We start from the raw sequence: 20,824 nt of genomic DNA, 5'->3' as shown, positions 1-20,824 counted from the left end.
ATTGATAGCTGTGGTCTCACACAAATAATAAATGAACCCACGCATCGCAACGGTAATACGATAGACCTAGTGCTTGTCAGGGGTATCACCGCTTCCAAAGTTACGATACTCCCGTATACTAAAGTATTGTCCGATCATTACCTTATAAAATTCGAGGTTCAGACGCATGTTCGTCAAACTAATAATAATAATAACTGCTATAGCAGCCGCAACATTAATACGGCCACAACGACAACTCTTGCTGACCTACTGCCCTCGGTAATGGCACCATTCCCAAAGTATGTGGGCTCTATTGATAACCTCACTAACAACTTTAACGACGCCCTGCGCGAAACCATTGATAACATAGCACCGCTAAAGTTAAAAAAGGCTCCAAAAAAGCGCACCCCGTGGTTTACAGAAGAAACTAGAGCTCAGAAATTATTATGCAGAAAGCTGGAACGCAAATGGCGCACGACTAAACTTGAGGTGCACCATCAAGCATTTAGTGATGGTTTAATAACTTATAAACGCATGCTTACCTTAGCTAAAGCTAATTATTACTCAAATCTCATCCACCGTAATAAAAACGATCCTAAATTTTTGTTTAGTACGGTAGCATCACTAACCCAACAAGGGACTCCTTCCAGTAGCTCCAACCACTCAGCTGATGACTTTATGCAATTCTTTAGTAAGAAAATTGAAGTCATTAGAAAGGAGATTAAAGACAATGCGTCCCAGCTACAACGGGGTTCTATTAACACTGACACGATCGTATATACGGCGGATACTGCCCTCCAAAATAGTTTCTCTCGTTTTGAGGAAATAACATTAGAGGAATTGTTACAACGTGTAAATGGAATAAAACAAACAACATGTTTACTTTAACCCTCTTCCTGGGAAACTGATCAAGGAGCTCTTTGTATTATTAGGTCCATCAGTGCTAAATATTATAAACTTATCACTTTCCTCGGGCACTGTTCCCCTAGCATTCAAAAAAGCGGTTATTCATCCTCTTCTTAAAAGACCTAACCTCGATCCTGACCTCATGGTAAACTACCGACCGGTGTCTCACCTTCCCTTTATTTCAAAAATCCTCGAAAAAATTGTTGCGGAGCAGTTAAATGAACACTTAGCGTCTAACAATCTATGTGAAACCTTTCAATCCGGTTTCAGGGCAAATCACTCGACGGAGACAGCCCTCGCAAAAATGACTAATGATCTATTGCTAACGATGGATTCTAAATGCGTCATCTATGTTGCTGCTCCTCGATCTTAGCGCTGCTTTCGATACCGTCGATCATAATATTTTATTAGAACGTATCAAAACACGAATTGGTATGTCAGACTTAGCCCTGTCTTGGTTTAACTCTTATCTTACTGATAGGATGCAGTGTGTCTCCCATAACAATGTGACCTCGGACTACGTTAAGGTAACGTGTGGAGTTCCCCAGGGTTCGGTCCTCGGCCCTGCACTCTTCAGCATCTACATGCTGCCGCTAGGTGACATCATACGCAAATACGGTGTTAGCTTTCACTGTTATGCTGATGACACCCAACTCTACATGCCCCTAAAGCTGACCAACACGCCGGATTGTAGTCAGCTGGAGGCGTGTCTTAATGAAATTAAACAATGGATGTCCGCTAACTTTTTGCAACTCAACGCCAAAAAAACGGAAATGCTGATTATCGGTCCTGCTAGACACCGAACTCTATTTAATAATACAACTCTAACATTTGACAACCAAACAATTAAACAAGGCGACACGGTAAAGAATCTGGGTATTATCTTCGACCCAACTCTCTCCTTTGAGGCACACATTAAAAGCGTTACTAAAACGGCCTTCTTTCATCTCCGTAATATCGCTAAAATTCGCTCCATTCTGTCCACTAAAGACGCTGAGATCATTATCCATGCGTTTGTTACGTCTCGCCTCGATTACTGTAACGTATTATTTTCGGGTCTCCCCATGTCTAGCATTAAAAGATTACAGTTGGTACAAAATGCGGCTGCTAGACTTTTGACAAGAACAAGAAAGTTTGATCACATTACGCCTGTACTGGCTCACCTGCACTGGCTTCCTGTGCACTTAAGATGTGACTTTAAGGTTTTACTACTTACGTATAAAATACTACACGGTCTAGCTCCATCCTATCTTGCCGATTGTATTGTACCATATGTCCCGGCAAGAAATCTGCGTTCAAAGGACTCCGGCTTATTAGTGATTCCCAAAGCCCAAAAAAAGTCTGCGGGCTATAGAGCGTTTTCCGTTCGGGCTCCAGTACTCTGGAATGCCCTCCCGGTAACAGTTCGAGATGCCACCTCAGTAGAAGCATTTAAGTCTCACCTTAAAACTCATTTGTATACTGTAGCCTTTAAATAGACTCCCTTTTTAGACCAGTTGATCTGCTGTTTCTTTTCTTTTTCTTTTATGTCCCACTCTCCCCTGTGGAGGGGGTCCAGTCCGATCCGGTGGCCATGTACTGCTTGCCTGTGTATCGGCTGGGGACATCTCTGCGCTGCTGATCTGCCTCCGCTTGGGATGGTTTCCTGCTGGCTCCGCTGTGAACGGGACTCTCGCTGCTGTGTTGGATCCGCTTTGGACTGGACTCTCGCGACTGTGTTGGATCCATTGTGGATTGAACTTTCACAGTATCATGTTAGACCCGCTCGACATCCATTGCTTTCCTCCTCTCTAAGGTTCTCATAGTCATTATTGTCACAGACGTCCCACTGGGTGTGAGTTTTCCTTGCCCTTATGTGGGCCTACTGAGGATGTCGTGGTGGTTTGTGCAGCCCTTTGAGACACTAGTGATTTAGGGCTATATAAGTAAACATTGATTGATTGATTGATAAAGTGTCTTGCCCAAGGACACAACGGCAGTAACTAGGATGGCACAAGCGGGAATCGAACCTGCAACCCTCAAGTTGCTGGCACGGCCGCTCTACCAACCGAGCTATGCCGTTCCACATATTTGAACATTCCCTGATTACATGGCAACAGCTGTCTCTAAGGGACAGGGGTCGTAAATAGCCGTCACTTTTGTTTACAGAACAGTTCACAGAAAGGTCCTAAAACAGTTCAAAGAAGTGGTGCCTGGATAGCCTGGTCCTGCTTCCTCTTCACTTTTGTAGCTCTTGGGTCAAGACAATATCTTATCTAATATAACAGAAAAACCCTGTGTCCATGCGCATTTATAAATATTCACTATAATAATGACAATGAATTGTATGATAATAATAAACAACATAAAATCCTCATATTCGACCTGGTAGCACTGCAACATTTAAAGCATATGAATTGTGGGTTTGTGACTCATGTTTGACACATTGGAGTGTGTGTGTGTGTGTGTGTGTGTGTGTGTGTGGGGGTGTGTGTGTGTGTGTGTGTGTTTCTGTCTGCTTCTCAGCTGTGGATGTCAGTGCTAGCCTGCACTCTGCCACTGCCAGCGGGTTACGTCATGCCAGTTTTTATCTATGGTGAGTCAGGCCTCCAACTGTCTATAACAATACTTCTCAATTAAATCATCCTGCTGTGACCCGGTGGTGACCTCAATCAGGACGACCAGATGGCAATGTGTTTTTTTTTTGGTTCCATTGCGTGTTTTTATATTTAATACAGAGCAGTGTCTCAATTGTGAAATTAAAGTACACACAACAACGTTATGGAATTGTACCATGGGGCGGTACAGCTCGGTTGGTAGAGCGGCCTTGCCAGCAACTTGAGGGCTGCAAGTTCGATCCCCGCTTCCGCCATCCTAGTCCCTGCCGTTGTGTCCTTGGGCAAGACACTTTACCCACCTGCTCCCAGTGCCACCCACACTGGTTTAAATGTAAAAACTAGATATTGGGTTTCACTATGTAAAGCGCTTTGAGTCACTAGAGAAAACGCGCTATATAAATATAATTCACTTCACACTTCACTTGGAATGTAGTGTGTTTTATCTAAATGTCTTAGTTTTAGCCTTTTTAGCCATTTTCTTCATTAACAATTAGAGGCTCCCCAGAGAAGATACATTATGGTCGTCTATGGGCATGACATTTTAGTTGTCTGACTTCAACTTCCTGCACTGCAAAAAGTCCGTGTTCAAAAACAAGAAAATAATATACAAAAATGAGGGGTATTTTATTTGAACTAAGCAAAATTATCTGCCAATAGAACAAGAACATTTGGCTTGTCAAGACTTTCCAAAACAAGTAAAATTAGCTAACTTCAATGAACCTAAAAATACCTTAAAATAAATATTTTCTCACTAATAACAAGTGCGCTTTTCTTGATAGAAAAAACGAATATGAAATCTTTTTGCTCAATAGTGTCATAACTTGGACTTTGGTGAGATTTGTTTTCCCGTGGTGCAAAGCGACTGGACCAGACACGATGTGAAGTTAACGACATATTTTTAATTTTAACACTCAAAAGTACTACAAAAACAAGGCGGGGAACAAACTTAATGCAGGAACAAAACTAACGCATAAACAGACTAAGGACATGAAACAAAACTAAACTTACTGTGACGTGAAAAGCATGAAACTATGGCAAGAAGTGAGCAATCAGAAGTGTGTAGAGGGTGATGTTGCCAGGCTGACTGCCTGGCAACCACAGGCTTAAATAGTGCTGTGGTGATTGACAACAGGTGCACGAGTCCAAATGAATCAGGTGCGTGACATGAGGACAGGTGAAAACTAATGGGTTGTCATGGAAACAAAGCAGCAAGTGAAAAAACAGGAACTTACACAGTGCAAAAACCAAACAGAATATAGCCCAACAAAACATGATCACCAAGACATGACAAATATGTCGAACAATATTCTTAAATTAAGAAAATTGTGATGCCATTAATGATATGCACTCGACATTACATTTCTTGAAACCAGAAAACAAATACTAAAAACTAATTTATTGTTCTTAATGGAAAGGCAACAACGCTGAGACGGAGTGGCGCAGTGGAAGAGTGGCCGTGCCTAACCCGAGGGTCCCTGGTTCAATCCCCACCTAGTACCAACCTCGTCATGTCGGTTGTGTCCTGAGCAAGACACTTCACCCTTGCTCCTGATGTGTACTGGTTAACGCCTTGCATGGCAGCTCCCTCCATCAGCGTGTGAATGGGTAAATGTGGAAGTAGTGTCAAAGCACTTTGAGTACCTTGAGGGTAGAAAAACGCTATACAAGTACAACCCATTTATCATTTATTTATTTACTCTCGGGGTCTCCGAACCGCTCAGGCATATCATATGGTCTAAAAATGCATTTTTCCATCAATAACATGACATCATCGCACCAAGTGCGTGATCTTTCAGTCAATTATTGCAAATAAATACAGCCCTGCCCCCGACCAAAAAAAAATCTAAATGTAATTTTGAAGAATTCATCTGAATGTGCATGAACTATTTTTGTTCAAAAATTGTTAGAAATGTCACATGTTTCAATATTAACTGTCAGTCTACTGTACTGTGCCAACTGTACTACTATATGAGTACGTATTTTATATTATTTCATTGAAAATAAAACAGCAAAGTCCATTTGGCTGTCATCTGTTTTAATCATGAGACACAATTGTGTCAAAGTCATGATTTTTTTTTCATGCTTGAAATAAGAAATTCTTACTGTAAAAAGGTAGTTTTATACTTGTGAGTGTTGATGACACAGCTTTGCAACACTTGATATTCTAGTTTCAAGCATGTTTAGGTCATCAAATCTCAGCAACAAGCTGTAATATCTTACTGAGATCATTTAGGACCAAAACCCTTAAAGGCCTACTGAAATGAGATTTTCTTATTTAAACGGGGATAGCAGGTCCATTCTATGTGTCATACTTGATCATTTCGCGATATTGCCATATTTTTGCTGAAAGGATTTAGTAGAGAACATCCACGATAAAGTTTGCAACTTTCAGCGCTAAGAGAAAAGCCCTGCCTCTACCGGAAGTCACAGACGATGACGTCACATGTTTGTTGGCTCCTCACATACTCACCTTGATTTTAATGGGAGCCTCCAACAAAAAGTGCTATTCGGACCGAGAAAACGACAATTTCCCCATTATTTGAGCGAGGATGAAAAATTTGTGTTTGAGGATATTGATAGCGACGGACTAGAAAAAAAAAAAAAAGTAAAAAAAAACAAAACCTGATTGCATTGGGACGGATTCCGATGTTTTTAGAGACATTTACTACATTTACTAGGATAGTTCTGGGAAATCCCTTATCTTTCTATTGTGTTGCTAGTGTTTTAGTGAGTTTAATAGTACCTGATAGTCGGAGGCGTACGTCCACGGCCGGGTGTTGACGCCAATGTCTCAGGGGAGTCGACGGCAGCTTTATGGACGGCACAAGCTCAGCTTATCTCCGATAAGAAGCAACTTACTACCACAATTTTCTCACCGAAACCTGCTGGTTGACATTCCGTCATGATTCATGTTTGTAAAGTTTCACCTCCAGGAATTTTAAACAAGGAATCACCGTGTGTTTGTGTGGCTAAAGGCTAAAGCTTCTCAACTCCATCTTTCTACTGTGACTTCTCCATTATTAATTGAACAAATTGCAAAAGATTCAGCAACACAGATGTCCAAAATACTGTGTAATTATGCCGTTAAAGCAGACGACTTTTAGCTGTGTGTGTGTGTGCGTAGCGCTCATACTTCCTAAAAACCTGTGACGTCTTGCGTACACGTCATCATTACACGACGTTTTTAAGATGAAACTCCCGGGAAATTTAAAATTGTAATTTAGTAAACTAAAAAGGCCGTATTGGCATGTGTTGCAATGTTAATATTTCATCATTGATATATAAACTATCAGACTGCGTGGTGGGTAGTAGTGGGTTTCAGTAGGTCTTTAAAACAAGTAAACCACTCTAACATAAAATCTGCCTAATGCAAAGAATTATCTTATCAGACAGAAAATAAGCAAATATCATCCTTATTTGAGATATTTAATCTTACTTCGATTTCAGTTTTTGCAGTGTGCTGGAGGTCTGTTATTTGCAATTAACCTATGGGGCAGTAATGGTTAAGTCCAATTAATTCTGTGTAGCATTTCTTTTGATCTTTTGCTATGTCTGTGAGTTAATTAAACATTTTATGTAAGGTTAAATAATGAATCATGCATGATTTTTTTTGTGTGCAAACATTGCCCATTGGAAGACAAATCAGCATTTTAAAAAGAGGAGTCAGTTAGAGCAAATGTTTATATAAAACTACTGACTGTTTTTTTTTGTCAGGGGCAGCCATTGGTCGTTTGCTTGCAGAGGGAATGATTTACATATCATCCACCACTATGACACCAGGCAATGAGTGGTCGTCTATAAATCCTGGAGGCTACGCACTTGCAGGTACAGTACAACAGTTGATTGTATCTTTTCAGTGCTTCTATGTGTCAGTTGGGCCCCAACCAATATTGGTTTGGACTAAAGCAGGGACCGGCAACCCAAAATGTTGAAAGAGCCATATTGGACCAAAAATACAAAAACAAATCTGTCTGGAGCTGCAAAAAATAAAAGCCATATTACATACAGATAGTGTGTCATGAGATATAAATTGAATTATGAGGACTTAAAGGAAACTAAATGAGCTCAAATATACCTACAAATATACCTACAAATATACCTACAAATATACCTACAAATGAGGCATAATTAGGGTTGGGTATCGTTTGAATTCGAACGATTCCGATTCTTTGTTTAGATTCCGATTCCTGACGATTCTCGATTCCGATTCTTCTTGTACCATGCCGGGATCAATGTGTTTGACAGGTTTTCACCATATCCCTGCAAACATAAACAAATATGTTATGTTGCTGTTACTGTTTAGCCCAGTATCAATTAGCTTAGCTCTAACATTACTGCTTAACTAACCTAAATGTTGGAGATTCCACCTCTGAAAAGGGATGCAGTCTTTGGACTATGTGTGCAGTGACCTTTCTGCGGCACTCTTCCGTCTGTGGCACTGACATCTTCCCCATTGCCGCTACGGTGAACGGAGTACGTTGAGCACATCGCCGAGCCTGGCTGGATGGTTGTAAATTGTCTATGGAAAAATACGCGGGCTAATTTGTTAGCGGCCTCAACGTTGGGGCAAAACACATTATTTATTGCATATATATTGTTTTACTTACCGGATTCGGACTGCCGTGCAGTCACCGAGGTGCCAGGCTGGGCGTCGGAGCCGGAGCCAGAGGAAGAGGAAGAGGCAGAGGAAGAAGGTCGGCGCAGCGCGTTGAAGATGGGACACGCATTTATTTGTACTCCATGAACTTGGAGGTGCTTCATCATGTTTGATGTGCCCCCTCTTAAGCACGAAACAGTCTTGTCGCACGTGTTACATTTCGCCGATATTTCATTATTTTTAGTAAAATAAAGACACACTTCCGGCCGCCGACGCCCGCTATCCATGCTTGACTGACTCGCTCAGCTATGCTAACACTTCCGGCGGTGGGCGCTTCTTCGTTGGTGTTCAGTGGCTTCTTCTTCCGGTCGGCAGACTTATTATTTTTTTCCGCTCGGCGGACTGGGTATCGAAACTAGGAATCGAAATTTAAACTTTTGAACGATTCCGGGAGAATCGGAAAGTTAATCCCGGTTCCAATCGATACCCGATACCCAACCCTAGGCATAATGATGCAATATGTACATATAGCTAGCCTAAATAGCATGTTAGCATCGATTAGCTTGCAGTCATGCACTGACCAAATATGTCTGATTAGCACTCCACACAAGTCAATAACATCAACAAAACTCACCTTTGTGCATTCATGCACAACTTTAAAAGTTTGGTGGACAAAATGAGACGGGAAAAGAAGTGGCATATAACACGTCTTAGAAAGTCGGAGAAAGTTATATATGTAAACAAACTACGGTGAGTCCAAGGACCGCCAAAATTAGTAGGACAAAACAGCGCTTGACAGTTTTTAAGGGGCGTGGGTCATAAACAGCCATCGCCTTTGGTTACAGAACAGTTCAAAAGAAAAGGTTGTTAACAGTTCACTGAAAAGGTCGTAAAACAGTTCAAAGAAGTGGTGCCCGGATAGTCTGGTCCTGCTTCCTTTTGCTTTTGTAGTTCTTAGGTCAAGACTATATCTTTCTGTTGATTACAATACATGAAAGAAACAGAACACCGTTGTAGAGGACTTCTCCTTGCGGGTTCTTTTAGGACCAATAACACGGCTGCAGAGCCCAGCTGTCAGGTTGTACAAGTCTTTTTATTTTTGCTCTTTCGTGCAATGTCGTTCTGCTCGTGTTCCTTTTGGCTCGTCTCCCTCTGTCAGCGCTCACTCCCCTCCCCCTCATGGTCTCCGACGCTGCTAGTAAAGAAACAGGTGATTAGATAACTCGTTATATTTGAGATATCTCCTCACCTGTCCGTTGCTCCACAGCCGGCTTCTGCTCATGCCCTGCCCACAGGGGACGTGTGGACCACGCCCCGTCCACAACCGTCATGTTGCTTCCCTTCTTACACAGTGTTAGAATAACTGTTTATCACAAAAAAAACGTATTACATTGTGTTCCGGACAACAAGAAAAAAGGCTGAAACCTTCCAAGAAGAATGCTCGTAAAACTCCACTCGGACTACAAAGCGGACAGATAGCAGGATCTGCCCAACTTCCACAGGAACTCTTTTTGAAGTATTTTTACAAACTCTTTCTTTGAACTATTTTATGGGACTCTCTTTGAACTACTTTATGGAACTCTTTTTTTAACTGTTCGGGAACCGAAGGCAACGCTGTTTATGACCACTGAGGAAGCAGCTGCGGGAAGGAGGGGGGGGGGAGTCAAATAAAGAATCAATCAACCAATGTTTACTTATATAGCCCTAAATCACTAGTGTCTCAAAAGGCTGCACAAACCACAACACAAACCACTACGACATCCTCGGTAGGCCCACATAAGGGCAAGGAAAACTCACACCCAGTGGGACGTCGGTGACAATGATGACTATGAGAACCTTGGAGAGGAGGAAAGCGATGGATGTCGAGCGGGTCTAACATGATACTGTTAAAGTTCAATCCATAATGGATCCAACACAGTGGCGAGAGTCCAGTCCAAAGCGGATCCAACACAGCAGCAAGAGTCCCGTTCACAGCGGAGCCAGCAGGAAACCATCCCAAGCGGAGGCGGATCAGCAGCGCAGAGATGTCCCCAGGCGATACACAGGCAAGCAGTACATGGCCACCGGATCGGACCGGACAGTGGGACATAGGAGAAAAAGAAAAGAAACGGCAGATCAACTGGTCTAAAAAGGGAGGAGTAGGAGGAGGAGTACTATCTAGGGGGCAGAGCGTGGTGCAGGACTGTACAGAGAGTACAGTGGCCATGCCTCTCCTCAGATCTGAGTCCAAATTTAATTCTGTCTCTGTTTGATTCTTTGCCTTTCGTCTTGTTTAATAGATGTCATCAGTGTTTGAACCTGACACACAGTGCAGTTTTTCAAGCCTTCTTCTTGGTCGGTTCAAAGACAGCTTTTGTCTTCTCACCGGGAACTCATTTCAACACCAAGTATCGTGATAACTTCGATACAATTCTTCTAACAATGCATGTGTTGTTGTGTGTGTACTGTAGGTGCAGCAGCATTCTCCGGGGCTGTGACACACACTTTATCACCAGCTCTCTTGGCCGTCGAATTGACCGGTCAGTTCAGCCATGTCGTCCCCGCCCTCCTCGCCACGCTCTTAGCCAATGCCGTCGCTCGCTCTGGGCACCGCCCATCTTTCTATGACGCTGTCTCCATCAGCAAGAGGCTGCCACACCTGCCGTCTCTCATGCTGGCACACCCCAAGTACATCACTGTGTATCTTTGTCTTTTTCACGATGAATCTTGGTTGCTTGATGATGTTTGTTTTCTCCAGGCTTGTCTCCGCACAGCTTGGACACGTCCTGGGTGTGAGGACAGTGCAGCTTCAGAGAGCAGCAAGCCCACAGGAGGTGCAACATGTCCTGGACAACACCAGCACTGAGACACAGATCCCGGTGGTGGACTCACATGGTGGGCAGACAGGGAGTCACTGAGTCCAAAGTAGTAACAAAAATATATGCCAGACTGATCCAGCAGACACATTACGGTCATGAAAATGAGGCAGTCTGAAATTGCACTTTAAGCGGCAAATTGTAAGGGCAAAAAAATAAATAAAACGGTCTGCTGCATGAGCCTTTCAAGAGCAATCACACATGTGTAATGCTGCAGTAACTCCTGACTGTGTTCAAAGAAAGGGAATTGATTTACTCTCCACTCCTTTTCCCCCTGAAAGACTCTTCAATCTTGCTGGGCGTTGTTGGGCGAGCAGAGCTGCTGATGTTCCTGCGTCACTGCAGAGCTGCTGAGGTAAAAAACACTGTGAACTGTGAGGAACCGCTTTTTGATTAGCATTGAATGGGAACTGCACTGTTTTTTGGAATGTTGCCTATCGTTCACAAGCATTATGAAAGACATGCGTTACCGTATTTTTCGAATTAAAAGTCGCTCCAGAGTATACGTCGCACCGGCCGAAAATTCATAATAAAGAAGGAAAAAGACATATATAAGTTGCACTGTCCAAAAAGTATAAGAAAAGGCGATGGGGCAGAAGTGCACACCATGAATAAACAAACAAAAACAGGTCCCTCAGTGGTCGGCAGGGAAAAGGGTCAGGGCACACTGAGCACAGCATAAAGTCCAACACAAAATCCTTGTTACCTCTGGGAGGCTAGGAAACAAACACAAAGAGGTGAGGGATTACAGGACTAAGGAGAGACAACATACCAGGACTGAGGAAGCGAAGCAGGCGCATGCACGTGGGAGCTTCAGTTGAAAATAACCGGAAAGACCAAGCTGTCAGTGACGAGCTTAAATACTCAAAGGTTGAAATTGGTTGTAAGTGTGTGCCCCTCGCTGAGGACGAATGAGCTGAAGGAAACAGACATCACAATGAAAAGGAGAAAGCAGGGAAAATGATAAAAGGCTGACATTTCTGGCTTTCAAGGCCAACGAAAGCAAAACGGTATACATGTCTACCCTAAAAGTAACATTTTCTGAGAGAAGACAAGTACGCCTATGTGTTTACCAAAACACACGGCTCGGAAATGAAAGATGTGGCCGGGAAGACATTATGTTTGCAAAAGAGCACGCTTTCCCGCCCCGTCTAAAAAATTAGAGTGAACGCTATCTGCTAGGATGGGAAACATTGAAAAATCCTGGCTGCGCTTATTTCTTTTAAATGCCCATTCGGCCAAAAACCAAACGTCGCACGTAAAAACTTTTTAAAAAGGGATAAAGTAAACAAGTGTGTGAACAAAATAAGATATTAAGCACAAAGCTACGTGAAAGTACACTGCAAAAAGTCAGTGTTCAGAAACAAGAAAAAAAATATACAAAAATGAGGGGTATTTGTTTTTAACAAAGCAAAATTATCTGCCAATAGAACAAGAAAATTTGGCTTGTTAAGACTTTCCAAAGCAACTCAATTTAGCTAACCTCAATGAACCCAAAAATACCTTAAAATAAGTATATTCTCACTGATAACAAGTGCGCTTTTCTTGTTACAAAAAAAAGAGACCTTTTTGCTCAATATGTTGAAAAAATATTCTTAAATTAAGTAAATGCTAGTGCCATTATCTTGACATGATGAACTGCATTTGGCATTACATTTCTTGAAACCAGCAAACTTATACTAAAAACTAATTTATTGTTCTCAATGGAAAGGCAACAAGGCAAGCGCTTGTTACTTTCGGGGTCTCCTAGCCGCTCAAGCAAATCATATGGTCTAAAAATGTATTTTTCCATCGACAACATGACATCATCGCGGCAAGTCCGTGCTCTTTCAGTCAATTAGTACGGCCACATTTTTTTAAATTGTAATTTTGAAGAATTTATCTGAATGTGTATGAACTATTTCGGTTCAAAATTGTTTAAAATGTCTCATGTTAAATCAGGGGTCGGGAACCTTTTTGGCTGAGAGAGCCATGAAAGCCAAATATTTCAAAATGTATTTCCGTGAGAGCCATATTATATTTTTTAACACTGAATACAACTAAATGCGTGCATTTTTAAGTAAGACCAACATTTTTACAGTATAATAAGTCTCTTATTATTTTTCATAACATTGTTATTCTGACGTTAACCAATAATAAATAAAATGTCATGTCTGTTGATCATGTTTTTGTTTGGCCATGTGCTGTTTGTCCTTTGGACTCTTTAAGTTCCTGTTTTTTTCCACTCCCTTGTCTGGTTTCATTGGTTACTCATTTTGTCCACCTGTCCCTGGTGGACAAAATGCCCGCTCACCTGCTTCCCGAGCACTAATCAGAGGCAGTATTTAAGCTCGTTTTTGCCAGTCAGTCGCCCTGTGCTGACTTGTTTCATGCCTTGCCGTAGTTTCGTGCTTCATGCCATGCCAAGTAAGTTTTGTTTGATTTATGTTCTTAGTCTGTTTATGCGTTAGCTTTGTTCTTTAGCCCAAGTTGTGCCTCCGCTGTGAGCGATTTTTGTTCATATATTTTTTTAGTTAAAACTAAATCATGTTTTTATCTAAATGCCATGTCCCGAGTAGTCCGTCTGCCTTCCTGGGGGAACGACCCCGCAGCAAGCTGCAACCCCCCCCCCCCCATCGTGACATAAAATACTTCTTACCATTAATGTGACTTCGTGAACAGGTGCGGTAGAAAACGGATGGATGGATATAAATGCATGAGAATGTTTTATATTTTGCACGTTATTTTTAGCACTGTGATTACCAGCGAAATTATTCATAATTATCGCGTTAAGCAATGTCAGCTAAGATTTATCTGAGAGCCAGATGCAGTCATCAAAAGAGCCACATCTGGCTCGCGAGCCATAGGTTCCCTACCCCTGTGTTAAATGTTTAAATACTAACTGTCAGTTTACTGTACTGTGCCAACTGTACTACTATATGAGTATGTGTTTTCTATTGTTTCATTGAAAATAAAACAGCAAAGTTCATTTGGCTGTCATCAGTTTTAATTATGAGACACAATTTTGTCAAAATCACAATTTTTTTATTTCATGCATGAAATAAAAAAATATTACTTTGAAAAATGTGTTTCATACTTGTGAGTGTTGATGACACAGCTTTGCAACAGTTGATATTCTAGTTTCGAGCATATTTTACTCACTATAGGTCATCAAATCTCAGCGACAAGCTGTAATATCTTACTGAGATCTTTTAGGACCAAAACCCTTAAAACAAGTAAAAGACTGTAACATAAAATCTGCTTAGTGAGAAGAATTATCTTATCAGACAGAACATAAGCAAATATCAGCCTTATTTGAAATATTTAATCTTACTTAGACTTCAGTTTTTGCAGTGTATGGTTGAGCTAAAAGAAGACGTAATATCTCGGTTTTCCGGGCCTAAAGCGGGTCTTTTTCCTGGAAGGCGTCTCCATGGTAAAACGAATCATTTCAAAAACAAAACGCCGCTGTTGGCGCTATGGAAATCTTTCTGACGATATAAAATATGTAGGGGGTTGTTGGCCAGTATTAATTACGGCATAATAAGATAGAAGAAGAGCAAAGATCCAAGCAATATTAAAAAGGCTTAGTGGCCACATATGTGGACAGCACCTTTTAGCTCTTATTTCCAAAATTGTGTAAACTACTGAATTGGGGTCTTATGGCCACTTAAGTGGACACTTATACTGCCATCTGGTGGTGTCAGACGAGTATAACATACAATGGAATTTGGAAAAAAATTATGAAAATAAAAATTGTGCGTCACTAAACATCAATCAATCAATGTTTATTTATATAGCCCCAAATCACAAATGTCTCAAAGGACTGTACTAATCATTACGACTACAACATCCTCGGAAGAACCCACAAAAGGGCAAGGAAAACTCACACCCAGTGGGCAGGGAGAATTCACATCCAGTGGGACGCCAGTGACAATGCTGACTATGAGAAACCTTGGAGAGGACCTCAGATGTGGGCAACCCCCCCCCCCCTCCCCCCCTCCCCCCTCTAGGGGGACCGAAAGCAATGGATGTCGAGCGGGTCTAACATGATACTGTGAAAGTTCAATCCATAGTGGCTCCAACACAGCCGCGAAAGTTCAGTTCAAAGCGGATCCAAGACAGCAGCGAGAGTCCCGTCCACAGGAGACCATCTCAAGCGGAGGCGGATCAGCAGCGTAGAGATGTCCCCAATCGATACAGGCGAGCGGTCCATCCTGGGTCTCGACTCTGGACAGCCAGTACTTCATCCATGGTTATCGGACCGGACCCCCTCCACAAGGGAGGGGGCGACATAGGAGAAAGAAAAGAAGCGGCAGATCAACTGGTCTAAAAAGGATGAAGTACACGTTTGTTACTTATGGATTAAATACATCATATCAAAAGATGAATCTTAGTTTTTATTCTAATGCGGGTCCAATAAGCCCAAATAGCAAAGAGAAATAAAAAATGAAAAGCATGAAAACAAACAGCTTGGGCCTTAAGAGGTTTTGATATGGGCTGCTTGCTTTGCAACAGGCATATACTGAAGGTAAAAGTGATGTCAAATTTTAATTACTCAATTATATGTGTTTATTACACATGTAAAACTTTAAATATTCTCTATAAAATGTGATTTATTTATATATATTAATTGGATCAGCAATATGTTTTATTGGAAAATTAGTTTCGTTTTTTTGTTGTCCGACTCTGACCTTTTAGAAGAGATTACTACAAAACAAAAACGGAGATAACACAGTAATTAGGTAAAAGTTTACCTGCAGTCCTGACCAAGAAGCACATTTTGTCCTTTGAATATGTTTGAATATGTTGAGTTATGGCACGAATGTTGAGTGCAAAAATATAAAGTTGAACAATTAGTGTTTTTCAGAATTGACACAATGGCAAGGAAAACACAACTAGGAAGTAGTTTTGCTCACTCTGTTTTTGTTTTATTTAGTTGTTGTTTTTTTACAAGGAAAAAACATTTTTGTGTCCTCCTTTAGAATGTGGATCCACATTTGGAGGACGTCTGCACTATTCACTCTGCTTCGGCCCTGTTGTCACCTCACAACACCGTACAAGAGGTAGGAACGCAACAGTCTATTTTGATGAATAACTCAACCATACAGAATAGAATAGAATAGATCTTTATTGTCATTAACAAAACTAATTTAGTGCAAATTCATAATAAAACATAACACAGATAAATAGATAAAAATACAAAGCGCGTAGCTCACATGCGCAGTCATTCTTGTCTCGTGTTCAGCGACACTATTGCTGTGTCAAGACTTGGACTATGGTGTGGTTTGTATTCCCGTGTTGCAAAGCGATTGGAACGGACATGGCGTGAAGGTAATGACATCTTCAATCTTAACTCAAAAATATTACAAAAAACAAGGGTATAAACAAAAGGCGCTTTCAGTGGAGGTTCAAAACTTGGCTATGAAAACTAAAACTCGCACAATGGGAAAACTATGAACATAAAACAAAACTTACAAACTTTGGCATGAAAAACTTACTTGGACCGAGAAAGAGCACGGATCATTGGCATGGATAACATGGGTGTGTAGGAGGTGATAGAGGGTGATGTCGCCAGGCTGACTGCCTGGCAACTGCAGGCTTAAATGGTGACGTTGGTGATTGACAACAGGTGCGTGAGTTCAAGTGAATCAGGTGCGTGAGTCGTGAGAACAGGTGAACTGATTGGAAGTCATGGAAACAAAAACAAACCAGGGTGCGCAAAAACAGGAACTAATGGAGTCAAAAACAAAACAGAACATAACTAAACAGAACATGATCACAAAGACATGACTTTCTCGGGTAAAAAGTGTTCTTAAATCTGTTTGTCCGGCATTTTATTGTCCTGTATCTCCTGCCGGAGGGCAGCAGTTCAAAAAGTTTATATCCGGGGTGTTTCTAAATTAACTTCTTTTTACACATTTCACAGCTTTTTGCAAATGTATCAAAGTTAAAAAATGTTAACATGTTACTTCAAACTGGCAGTGGCCTGATACAACTTTTTCACCTCTGGTAGGATACTGATATTGGAGCTTTGAGCATTGGCCGATACCAATATTGATTTGAAGGAATATCAGCACGTACTACCTTGAATTGATTAACGTGGACCCCGACTTAAACAAGTTGAAAAACTTATTCGGGTGTTACCATTTAGTGGTCAATTGTACGGAATATGTACTGAACTGTGCAATCTACTAATAAAAGTATCAATCAATCAAACAAATCATACATACTTTGGTTATTTGGTAGTGTTTGTTAACACATGCTTGATGAAGTAAAATTACTCCGAGAACAATGGTACAGTAGGTATGAAAAACACTAACCTTGTCATGTCCTGGTGATCATGTTTAGTTTGGCTATGTTCTGTTTGGTTTTTGGATTTTGTCAGTTCCTGTTTTTTTCACTCCCTGCTTTGTTTCCATGACAACCCATTTAGTTTTCACCTGTCCTCATGTCACGCATCTAATTCATTTGGACTCATACACATGTTGTAAATCACCACATAACTATTTAAGCCTGCAGTTGCCAGGCAGTCAGCCTGGCGACATCACCCTCTATACACCCTTGTTATTCATGCAGATGATCCATGCTGCTCTTTTTCATGCTCTTTTCTCGTTCCAAGTAAGTTTTCTTTATTCAAGCCACAGTTTAGTGAGTTTTTTAGTTCATGTTTTCATGTCCATAGTTTACGTGACAGTAATAGCTTTTGTTTTCTTAGCCAAGTTTTGTACCACCGCTGTGAGCGCCTTTTGTTTTCACTTTTTGATGGATTAATTAAAAGCTGTCATTACTTTCACATCGTGTCCGGTTCAGTCGCTTTGCACCACGGGAAAACAAACCGCACCAAAGTCTACGTCATGACAAACCTATGCATTATTAACCATTCGGAATGCAATAATGCTATTTTTAAATTAATGTAAAGTGGTAATTGTTTTTTGGCAACAACTTAAGGACATGATTTAATCTTAACTCAAAACAGGAACAAACAAAAGGCACTCACAAGTAGGTAAAAAAACTAGGCTGTGGAAACAAAACTAATTCTATAACGTAAACTATGGACATGAAAACAAAACTTTAAATCAATGGCATGAATAACGATAACTTACTTAGAAAGGAACAGAATCATCAGCATGGATATCATGGGTATGTAGAAGGTGATAAAGGGTGATGTCGTCAGGCTGACTACCTGGCAGCTGTGGCTTAAATAATACTGTGGTGATTAATGAAAACAGGTGCGTGACATGGGGACAAGGTGAAAACTAATGGGTTGAGATGGAAACAAAGCAAACTAGGAAGTGCAAAAACATGAAACAATGGAGTCTTAAACAAAACAGAACATAATTAAACAAAACATGACTTTAGAACTTCTACCATATTGTGTTTAATAGAAAATAATATCTCCCAGTCCGTCGGTCCATAACAATGTACCTTGCAGGCATACAACATCCTGAGTCTTTCTGGAGCTCAGACTGTGTTCGTCACCGACAGAGGAAGGCTGCTTGGAGTCATCACATGGTTAGAGGTATCTTGTATGCACCTTCGCTCATCCTGATGTATTCATTAACATTTGGCATCTTGGAAAAGGAAAAAAGCCAAAAGTCCTCTTGTCCTTTCTCCTCCAGATGAAGAGAATATTAGAAGACGCAGCTAAAGAAATCTAGAACACTCCTCCGGGCCCGTAATTCATCTTTGGATGGTTGGCCTGGCTCTAATAACGTTGTCAGTTGCTTATTGGCTTCACATGACAACATTCCCTAATAATGCTCACTAGCGGCCTTTGACACACATTTATCGCTGACTCCTCACCTCTTGTTCTAATCAGCAGGATTCCCTAACAAAAGACACATTACATGTGTGTACAATAGAAACAATAAATAATAAATCATTGATAACTCAATGTACTGATTTGCGTTCCTATAATTCGGCAAGTTTTACCTCGATGGGGAACAATCGATTTCCAAGATAAATTAAAGCTACAAGCAGCGATGGACGGGACCGACTTTTGCTGGTGTTTCCTGCCTTTACCCATTCAACATATCTTTACCTGCACATTACCTACCTTCCCTGCATCCTGGGGTCACACTGGTGCTTCTTTCTTTCACCCATACACGCTGGTCCTTCCTGCCATCACCCAGACAACATATCTGCACATTACCTATCTTCTCTGCATCCTGGTGTCAAACTGCTTCCTCCTTCTTTCACCCAGTCAACATATCTTTACCCGCACAGTACCTACCTTCTCTGCATTGTGTGGTCACGCTGGTGCTTCCTGCTTTTAAGCGGACATCTGGAGACGGCAGCAGCATCAGCGCAGAAGTTCTTTGAAGGCTCGTAAAATCAAAACCGTAGCAGTAATTAAAACTATTTTATCAACTTTTAATCAGAAGGGTTCAATCTTTTTTCTGTGCGAGTTTGAAGCCGACACAACAAACGCGCTCAGAGGAGATAATGTTTGAAAAAAGGTGACGGGTTTTTACAAAACGTTTTTTTTTAAGTGGTAATTGCCAACTTCCTGTTGATTTTTGCTGAAGGATGTAAATGAATGAAATGTAGTTCTAAGTGAGACCTACATAGAGGTTTTTGTTTCATGTGTGTACAACATTCGTACCGTAAATTACAAGCAGTTTTGTGTGTGTTTTCTTCCTAGGAGCAGTTTTGTCTGTGTTTTATTCCCAGGGGGCGCTAGAACGCAATTTTGAGTTTTGGGGTTTAGTTTTTTATTAGATCGCAATTTTAACCAGTCCTGATGTGTGTGTCCAGTTTGGTGAGTTTTGAAGCATTTAAGGGGGTCAAATTACAGCTCAAAAAGGCAAAAATGAAATTTTTTAGGAAACTTTTGTTTTGAAGGGGTTTTTGTCAACTTCTTGTTGATTTTTTCTGAAGGAGGTCAGTGTATGAAATCTAGGTCTAAACCAGACCTACATATAGGTTGTTGTTTCATGTCTACGACATTCCTCACGGAAGTTACAAGCAGTTTTGTCTGTGTTTTTTCCTAGGGAGCGCTAGAGCGCAATTTTGAGTTTTGGGTTTTGTTTTTTTAAGTAGATCGCAATTTTTGCCAGTCCTGATGTGTGTGGTAAATTTGGCGAGTTTTGAAGCATGTTAAAGGGGTCAAATTACGGCTCAAAGAGGCGGCGGTATAATAATAATAAAACCTTAGAAATACAATAGGGTCCTCTGTCCCAAAGGGACATTCGGTCCCTAAAAATACATTTGATCTATATAAGGAATTTGCCCTTTTTACTGAAGTAATCACACCTGTTTGGCTTTTTAGCTCATTTAGGGATAAATATATTGAGACGGTGTGGCTCGGTTGGTAGAGCGGCCGTGCCAGCAACTTAAGGGTTCTTGGTTCCAACCCCGGCTACCGCCGTCCTAGTCACGTCCGTTGTGTTCCTTGAGCAAGACACTTCACCCTTTCTCCTGATGGGTTAGGAACTTGCATGGCAGCACCCGCCATCAGTGTGTGAATGAATGAGTGAATGTGGAAATGTTTCAAAGCGCTGAGTACCTTGAAGGTTAAAAAAAAAAAAAAACGCTATACAAGAATAACCTATTTGTAATGGTTGCTGAAATTGTTAAAAAAAAATGTATCGTTTTCATAATTTTAGGACTTTAAATTTTATCATATTACTAACAAAAATATTTTCTTGTCCAACTTATGTCTCATAAATGTTTTTATATTTTACGCATATTACACAAAATTGTGTAATATTTTGTCTTTCCTTGAAGTTAAACAATATGTCTAAATTATAAACAATATTTCTTAAGACATATTTGTTGTTTTTTGTATTTCAAATTTTAATATTGATAATAAAAAAGTATTCGTAAATGTATTTTTTCTTGACGTAAAAAATGTAAATAGACAGAATTTGTCGTCTTAATTTGGCAATTATTTATAAATATTACGA

General features: G+C 40.8%; 1 protein-coding gene across 4 annotated transcripts in view; it reads left to right on the top strand.

The window, feature by feature from the left end:
• clcnk (chloride channel K) overlaps positions 1-19,618 on the top strand; it is a 142,517-nt gene extending 122,899 nt beyond the window's left edge. For all 4 annotated transcript variants that reach the window (XM_061904778.1, XM_061904777.1, XM_061904776.1 and 1 more), the window contains 8 exons: positions 3,391-3,460; positions 7,197-7,307; positions 10,530-10,746; positions 10,817-10,953; positions 11,216-11,289; positions 15,899-15,979; positions 18,349-18,435; positions 18,536-19,618. In XM_061904778.1, coding sequence (XP_061760762.1) covers positions 3,391-3,460; positions 7,197-7,307; positions 10,530-10,746; positions 10,817-10,953; positions 11,216-11,289; positions 15,899-15,979; positions 18,349-18,435; positions 18,536-18,574 — 816 coding nt within the window. In that variant the 3' untranslated portion in view covers positions 18,575-19,618. The remainder of the gene's footprint in view (positions 1-3,390; positions 3,461-7,196; positions 7,308-10,529; positions 10,747-10,816; positions 10,954-11,215; positions 11,290-15,898; positions 15,980-18,348; positions 18,436-18,535) is intronic.
• Positions 19,619-20,824: the final 1,206 nt, after the last annotated feature.

The sequence above is a fragment of the Nerophis ophidion genome, linkage group LG06 (genome assembly GCF_033978795.1).
Source record: "Nerophis ophidion isolate RoL-2023_Sa linkage group LG06, RoL_Noph_v1.0, whole genome shotgun sequence".
NCBI classification, from domain to species: Eukaryota; Metazoa; Chordata; class Actinopteri; order Syngnathiformes; family Syngnathidae; genus Nerophis; species Nerophis ophidion.
Note: the sequence above shows the minus strand (reverse complement) of the source record. Positions and strands in the feature narration are given on the sequence as shown.